General features: G+C 45.6%; 2 protein-coding genes across 2 annotated transcripts; one reads left to right on the forward strand and one right to left on the reverse strand.

The window, feature by feature from the left end:
• Positions 1-273: 273 nt before the first annotated feature.
• Positions 274-747, forward strand: LOC124683140 (histone H2A.1-like). Its single transcript, XM_047217711.1, has one exon. It carries the CDS (start codon positions 304-306, stop codon positions 745-747), a length of 444 nt encoding a protein of 147 aa, XP_047073667.1. The 5' UTR covers positions 274-303.
• Positions 748-7302: 6555 nt separating this feature from the next.
• On the reverse strand, positions 7303-8341 carry LOC124683141 (probable polyamine aminopropyl transferase). Its single transcript, XM_047217712.1, has one exon. The coding sequence runs from the start codon at positions 8318-8320 to the stop codon at positions 7406-7408; it is 915 nt and encodes a 304-aa protein (XP_047073668.1). The 5' UTR covers positions 8321-8341; the 3' UTR covers positions 7303-7405.
• Between the last annotated feature and the right edge of the window lie 271 nt (positions 8342-8612).

An 8612-nucleotide genomic window follows, 5' to 3' on the forward strand; every position in this document is an offset into this window, starting at 1 on the left:
GTTCATCCACCCATCCCACGGATCGCCCCCTTCCCCCCCTTCTCCTGCAAAATCCTGCGTTCCGATTGGTTCCTCCGCCCCTCCCACGGATCGCCCCCCTCCTCCCGGCCCCTGCAAAATCGCCGCCTCCTGATTGGTCCATCCGCCCCTCCCACGGATCGCCCCCTCTCCTCCCGTGATCCGCGGATCCTATAAAATCCCCCAACCCCGCCCAATCCATCTCACAAAAACTCAAACCAGCATCCCGCGCTCCACTCCCAAACCCACCTCAACCACTCCGCCGCCGCCGCTGAAGAAATCAAGATGGCCGGAAGGAAGGGCGGCGAGCGGAAGAAGTCGGTGACGAGGTCCGTCAAGGCCGGGCTGCAGTTCCCGGTTGGCCGCATCGGGCGCTTCCTCAAGAAGGGCCGCTACGCGCAGCGCGTCGGCTCCGGCGCGCCCGTCTACCTCGCCGCCGTCCTCGAGTACCTGGCCGCCGAGGTGCTCGAGCTCGCCGGCAACGCCGCCAAGGACAACAAGAAGAGCCGCATCGTGCCGCGCCACCTGCTGCTCGCCATCCGCAACGACCAGGAGCTCGGCAGGCTGCTCGCCGGCGTCACCATCGCCCACGGCGGCGTGCTGCCCAACATCCACTCCGTCCTCCTCCCCAAGAAGTCCGCCGCCGCCGCCTCCGCCGCGGAGAAGGAGCCCAAGTCGCCCAAGAAGAAGGCCGCAACCCCCAAGAAGAAGACCGCCGCCAAGGAGTAGACGCGCCTAGCAGACGCTGCAGCGAACGTGTCTTGTTGTTGTTTTAGCTCCATCTAGAATTGACATTGTGGTATGGTTTAGGTCCTCCTGGTTGTAATTCTGGTTCAAAAGGCAACTACTGGTTGTGATTTGGTATCGAGTTCTTGCTAATGGATGCCCAAACTTTTCAATCTTGCTTTGCTGTGTCAACCTTTAGTTTGAATGTAGTCTATGCGAAATGTTGCTGCTCATACTTGTTTGGATCTAGTAGATCTTGATGCCCCTATGCAACTTCTTGGCTCTGTTTTCTCCTTGTTACTTCTCATGGGTATTCCCTAATTAATTTGGTTCAGCGGGGTGCCAATCGCGAAATGTTATAGGGGAGATCTGATTTGGGGTAGGTGGGATGCATCAGAGGATTTGGGGATTATATCTAGGGTTTCTGAACGATGTTTAATTAGTGAAACAAAAGTGGCGCCCCATGCTGTTCCATTCGTGAAGCTGCTGAATCGAAGCCCCGCACTGTCTCCAATTTGTTCGTCGGAGGTCCGATTTCGTGTATCCCTTTCTGGTCTTGTGTTTAGTTTATGCTTTATTTGTTTGATGCTCGGACTTGAACCTCTTCTCTGTTCAATAAGGGCTCATGGGTTCCCTGGCTACGTTTGGAATTTGTGAATCTAGTTAGGAAGATGGGTTTCCTGCTAGATTGCGAATCATCCCGTCTTGCTTGCTGATTGCAGTCGCAGTGCATTATTCTGATGAGGGAATATCGCCTTCATTGTTAACTCCTTGTATATCTTAGGAGGAATTTGTCTCAACATTCAACTAGCGTAGTGTAGACTGATGTATGGCTCCGGATTTTTTTGATGCCCTGCTGTTTGGTCCACTGACTTGAGTTGCAGATCTGTCCTATGACACCAATGAAATTGCCCCCAAGGTTGCACTATTGAATGTAGTAACACATCTGTTCTAGATATTTTTGGTGGTTGATCTGTGATGTTTGTCCTTCGGATATTATCCTCTCAATTGATGCCTGTGTGTGACAGTGGAAGTTATAAGCTATCCCGTGTCAAGTTTTCTTACGAAAATGAAGCAGCTGCAGCATCGGGGAATATGAGCAATGAGGTAATCATGTGCACAAAGTTATTGAAGGATAATATACAGCACTCGGTGCAGTTCTTTTCCTAGGATTATAGTTGTTGCTGCCATCCCTGATTGCTCATACTATCATGCTGGTTATATTTGTAGATTGAGATTTTCGAAGGTACAACTACAACCAGCACCCATCATCATCCCTTGGTTTTCTTCCTAGGTTGCAAAATTTTGAATATGTCTAAATAAATTGTGATCTCTGGCATGCTAAAGGTGATTTGAGACATTGGTGACAGTTGACCTGCCTTCACTAGGCATTTTTGTGATTGCTGTTAGCGCACTCACTCCACCACTGAACCTGCAAAACATACTATTTAGCAACATGTATCGGACCGGCTCAAAAAGTGAAGCTACTATTTCCGATTATTATTTGTTACAACAACATATTATTTTATATAGTTGTTGATCAATCGTAATTTTTCTGTAATCATATTTGATTGAGTCAAAGAAGCTGCATCTATTCGTCTCTTCCCTGGAAACAAAAGAAGTTTGCAATGAAAATCCTTAATTGTTTTTTCTTCTTCTGCATCCATCCTATAATTTGGATGTAAATGTGATTTTTGAACCCCTGGTCCCAATATGTGGAGTTGTGGCAGTCTAGCACTAGGATTCTTTTACTTCTTCAACTGTAAGGATTTACTGAAGGGAAGTGGTTATGCAAGTAAGTTATTTTGCAAATGTTGTAGGTGCTTGGACATTTGGCATCCCAAATAGCATTTGTGCTTTAGGGCAACAGCAAGCCAACCTATGTACTCAATGCAAAAGATACCAGTGTTGCAGACAGAAAAAATGACTGATAAAGTTTACTACTGGCAGACAGGGGTTAGTAATTCTAGCAAATACTGTTGAATACCTTGTTTGGTACTATTGTTAATTTCGTTCTGTTATGTGCATTTTTCAATAGGTACATTGGCCATCTGAAGGAAAGAAGGCTCATGGACCACATGGAAAAACACCCAACTGATGTAATTCCCAAAGCTACGTGATGCAAGTGAAACTTCATCTTCTGTTTGTTTCAAGGATCGGTCATAGGTTCATTGTTTTTTCTTGTTGAAGACCAGATTACTGTATGCACATTCGAGTTGAAGGTCGTGCATCATGTGTCGCTGGAGCGGCAGGCCACTAGTTCTTCAGTGTTGTTCAGTTTTCGTTTTTTTTTGGTTGCTTGTGCTTGGTCGTGTACTCTAGCCTTTGGGCTTTGTCATTGGTTAATAAAATCACATGCACTTCTCCTGCATGGTTTGATCTATATTGAAGTTGAAGCTTTTATGAACTCTGTATGAACTATTGTAACAACAATGACCCTGTTACAAATCGACAAACTGAACGCTTTTGTCATGCACCAGCTAACTGGTGATCAACCTAATCTCTTCTTATTCCCTAAGCCGTGAGATACCAATATATATAAGAAAATTCCACGAGAGAAGTTTAGTCTTATGTGCGAGCAACTTATGTTTTGCTTAAGTTTGTGATGTGGATTTCCATACCATAATATCCCTTCCATCTTTTCTTCAGAAAATGAAGCAGCTGCAGCATTGCAGAAGATCATCGATGGGGTAATAGTGTGCTCCACGAGTCATTGAAGGATAATATGCAGCCCTGATTGGTAATAGTTTTTTTCCTCAGATTATTGGTGCTGATTGACATCCCTGATTGCTCTTGCTCATACCATCATGCTGGTTATATAGATTGTGATTTTGCAACCAGCACCCGTGCATTACCACCTAGTAGGCTACTAATTTTCTCCTAGGTTCTAAAATTCTAGATCTGTGAAGGAGTGAAGGTGATTTAAGACATTGGTGACAAGTTGACCTGCCTTTGCTAGGCATTTTTATGATTGCTGCTACTGCACTTACTCCAATACTGAACCTACAGAACACATTTAGCAACATGTAACGGAAAGGTTCAAAAAGTTAAGCTGTTATTTCTGATGTTTATTTGTTACAACTACATTTTTTTTACATTTTTTGTATGTTACAACGACATATTTTCTTAAGTATATTTTTTTCTGCATCATCCTATAATTTGGATTTATGCTAATGCAATTTTTGAACCTGCTGTACAAATATGTGGGGCTGTGGCAGTCTAGCACAGTGGAACTGACATGCTTCTTTTTCGAAATTTGAATAAAGCACCTTGTAGGTTTTAAAATTCGCGGCAGATTTGGCATGAGATACTATCTTGGCTACGCATGTCCTGCAGGCCGCCGCAGGACGACGCATCCCTAAACGAATGGTGGATCGTGGCAAGGCAACACACCCCCAAACCAATGCGCAAAGGACTTGCAACCATAACCCTGATGGTGCCCTGGATGATCTGGAAACACCGCAACAGCTGCGTTTTCGATGGACAGCAGCCCTCCATCCGCAGCCTATGTGCTACCATCAAAGACGAAGCGGCGGCCTGGGCTACAGCTGGTGCTAAGGGACTGAGAGACGTGCTTCCAACGACCTGGGATGTGCACTAATTTCCTAGCTGTAATAAACCCCTGTAACACCTCCTAGGAGGCTTGTAAACTTCTTCTATCTTTTCAATGAAATGAAACGCAAAGAGTCCTTTGCGTTTTCTCGAAAGAAAAAAAAGGTTTTAAAAGATTCAATTAGAGGGGCTGTGATGGTGTGTGTATGATGCAAAGGGTCAGACCAGGTTTCTTTTGCTAGTTCAACTATAAGGAATTCTTCGTGGAAAATGGTTATGCAGTAAGCTATTTTTGCAAATGTGATAGGTGCTTGGACGGTTGGCATCCCAATTCCCAAATAGCTGTTGTGCTTCAGGGCAGGGAAAAAGCCAATTTATGCACCTCATGTGGAAAATGGACACATGTGCATTGTACTCAATGTACAAGATATCAGTGTTACAGGAAGAAAAAGGACTGATAAAATATACTACTGGCATGCCGGGTTAGTAATTCTAGCAAATGCTGCTGAATACCTTGTTTGTATTATTGTTATTTTTTTTCCTATTATGTGCATTTCCAATAGGTACATTGGCCATCTGAAGGAGAGAAGTCTCAAGAACCAGATGGGGATAAGAGGATAGGTTGACCTGGTAAAGAAGCTGCTATCCTATTTGTCGATAACTGACTGATGGAAAGAAATTCCATCCTCATTGTTTATGGAAAAAGACCCAACTGAAGTGATTCACAAAACTGTCATGTACATGCTTTCCAGTAAGGCCGTAACCGGCTGTGCAATGTAAGTGAAACATCATTTTCCGCTTGTTTCTAAGATTGGTCATATGTCCATTATTTTCTTGTTGAAGACTAGCTTTATTTGCTACCTCATATTTGGTAATTTAGATTACTGTATGAATATTCGAGTTGAAGCTTCTATGAACTCTGTATGAACTATTGTAGCCTCAATGGCCCTGTTACAAACCGAACACTTTTGTCATGTACCAGTTAACTGGTGATCCTGCTAGTCTTCTTATTCCCTAAGCCGTGAGATACCGGTCTATATAAGCAAAATTCATGAGAGAAGTTCAGTCATATGTATGATGCAACTTTTGCTTAAGTTCGTGCAGTTGATTTCCATACCATAATATCCCTTCCATCTTTGCTTTTGTGATTTACACATGCCTGGTGTTTCACAGAGTGAATTGCTGATAGGCCATGGTCTTATCTTTTTTACATCTTTATGATTTTTTCCGATTGAATGAAGTCTTTTTTTCTTGGCCAACTCCGGTAAAATCAAGTTCGTGTGGACTTTGGAGATTGATGGTTTAACACCTGATAGGCATATTCTTTCCCTTTGTTTCCTTTCCAAATTGCCATTTAACACCTGATAAGCAATTCTTCTGAAGCTTCTGACGAATGCAATGGATTGGCCTCTGGAAGGGAAACACATATCTGGAGCTTGTTAGTAAGTTGCCTCCCGGAGTGTGTTAGTAAGATGTCACTTCATGGAAAATTATACTTTTCTTGCTGCCAGCCGTCTCATGTAAACGAGCATCAGAAAGAAATTAAGAAACACACGTATCGTGAATTCGTGATGCTAGCTAGCTAGACTTTGTGTTCTAACTGATATCGTTTCAAGGTTAACCTTGCACGACCTAAAGAAATGATGCAGTCTGTAAGATATTAAGATGAGAGATTGATGAATTCATAGGACACAGCCCCTATTTTTAATATGACATGCTGATGAAATTCATCCATCTTTTTTCTCTATGTTTTTCTATCTCAAGGAGTATATTGGACGCCTGCATTTGCAAAAATGGCCATCCATCAGTAGTTTTGAAGATGATATGTCATGTGTCTTTCTGAAGTTCAGTGAAATCCTCTCTGAATCGAAATGCAACCATCTGCAGTTTGATTGATACTTCTTGCAGGGAAACATTTTACACGCTCTGAAATTTGAAGCAGGATCAGGATTCAGGAACTCTACTACTAGAATCCTTCATTTGTTGCCATTGTATGGCCTCCACACATCAACATACTGGCGCAGCTGTGGCGGCAGACTAGCCTTCCACGCCGCAGCGGTCTCCTCTGACGCGCCCACCGCCGGCCCGGACATGGCTGGTGTTTGGCAGAGTGAAATGCTGATAGGCCATGGTCTTTTTTTTTACATCTTCATGATTTTGTCCGATTGAATGAAGTCTTCTTTTCCTGGCCAACTCTGGTAAAATCAAGTTCGTGTGGACTTTGGAGATTGATGGTTTAACACCTGATAGGCATATTCTTGCCCTTTGTTTCCTTTCCAAATTGCCATTTAACACCTGATAGGCATATTCTTGCCCTTTGTTTCCTTTCCAAATTGCCATTTAACACCTGATAGGCATATTCTTGCCCTTTGTTTCCTTTCCAAATTGCCATTTAAGACCTGATAAGCAATTCTTCTGAAGCTTCTGACGGATGGAATGGATTGGCCTCTGGGAGGGAGCACACATCTGGAGCTTGTTAGTAAGTTGCCTCCCGGAGTGAGTTAGTAAGATGTTCACTTCATGGAAAATTATACTCCATGGGTACTTTTCTTGCCGCCATCCGTCTCATGTAAAAGGGCATCAGAAAGAAATTAAGAAACACATGTATCGTGATGCTAGCTAGCTAGACTTTGTGGTAACTGATATCGTTTCAAGGATAACCTTGCACGACCTACGTATATATATACAGATGGTTTTCGCCTAACACAATCCTTTTGGAACACCACTCAATTTAAATGATGCAGTCTGTAAGATAATCAGATGAGAGATTTATGAATTCATAGGACACCGGCCTTGTTTTTAATATGACATGCTGATGAAATTCATCTGTCTTTTTATCTTTGTTTTTCTATCTCAAGGAGTATATTGGACGCCTGCATTTGCAAAAATGGCCATCCATCAGTAGTTTTGAAGATGATATGTCATGTCTCTTTCTGTGAAGTTCAGTGTAAATCCTGTATATTGATTCTTTCCCAATAAACGAAGACTTTTTTCTGTAAATACTGCGAATCGAAATGCAACCATCTGCAGTTTGATTGATACTTCTTGCAGGGAAACATTTTACACGCTCTAGAATTTGAAGCAGGATCAGGAACTCCACTAATGTCCTTCATCTGTTGCCATTGTATGGCCTCCACACATCAACATACTGGCGCAGCTGCGGCGGCAACCGAGCCTTCCACGCCGCAGCGGCCTCCTCTGGCGCGCCCACTGCCGGCCCGGTCACGGCGACCCAGCTTTCATCCACATCCATCATGGCCACCATCCCGTCCCCGAACGCTGCAGCCATCGCCCGCAGCGTCGCATCCTTCACGGCCTCGCCGTCCCTCCCCTCCTCCTCCGCCTCCACGCAGCCCCCGCCGCAGTTCACCATGACCGTCCCTCCGCGCGCCACCATCCCGCCTATCCGGCGCCAAGTGGCAGCTTCCTGGAGCTCCGGCAGCACGCTTCCGTTGGCGAACAGATCCACCAGCACGCCGCCGAAGCCTCCCGGCACGGCCTCGACCTCCAGCGCGTCGCCGACGTGGACGAGCAGCCTGTCGGCGTGGCTCTTCTCGAGGTCGGCGAGGCCGAAGAAGTCCCGCGCGACGGCGATGACGGAGGGGTCGAGCTCCCAGCCGTGGACGGACAGGTCCGGGTAGAAGTGGAGGAGGGCGCGGGCGGCGGAGCCTGCGCCGAAGCCAAGGACGGCGAGGGATGGGCGCGGGAGGAGCGGCGGGAGCGCGGCGAAGACGTCCAGGTAGGTCCGGGTGAGCGGGCAGCGAGGGAAGGAGACGGAGTGGATGTTGCCGGGGCCGTCGAGGAGGAGGAGGCGGGCGCCGGCGAGGGGATGCCCGGTGGCGCGACGGGAGACGTCGGCAACGCGGATGTGGTTGTGCGGGGTGCGGAGGTCGGCGACGAGCTGAAGCTCCTCCGGGAGGGGGTCGGTTTTTGCCGCGGAGGCACGTGTGGTGGTGGTGGTGGTGAAGTGGAGACGACGGAGGATAGGAGGTCCCGGAAGTGGAACAGCGACCAGGAATGCCATCGTCGTCAGGCCAGCTAGCACTTGTTTACTAGATGACCCGGTGCGCGCCGGCGCACAGGAAATGCATGCCAGTATTGTAAACATAAATATTATAAATATTATGCTGCTTATGTGTGTTTAGTTATTCAAGAATTCAGTAGGTATTTAAGCCTGTATAGGCAAACTTTTTAAAAGAAAATAAAAAATATAAGTCTTAATCGGCTGATGTCTATTTAGTTGTCTAAGAATTCAGTATGCTTTGAGAGCCCTTAAGTCTGTATAAGAAAAAAAATTATAAAAGAAAATTAAAACT

Source organism: Lolium rigidum, chromosome 1 (assembly GCF_022539505.1).
Source record: "Lolium rigidum isolate FL_2022 chromosome 1, APGP_CSIRO_Lrig_0.1, whole genome shotgun sequence".
Lineage (NCBI taxonomy): Eukaryota > Viridiplantae > Streptophyta > Magnoliopsida > Poales > Poaceae > Lolium > Lolium rigidum.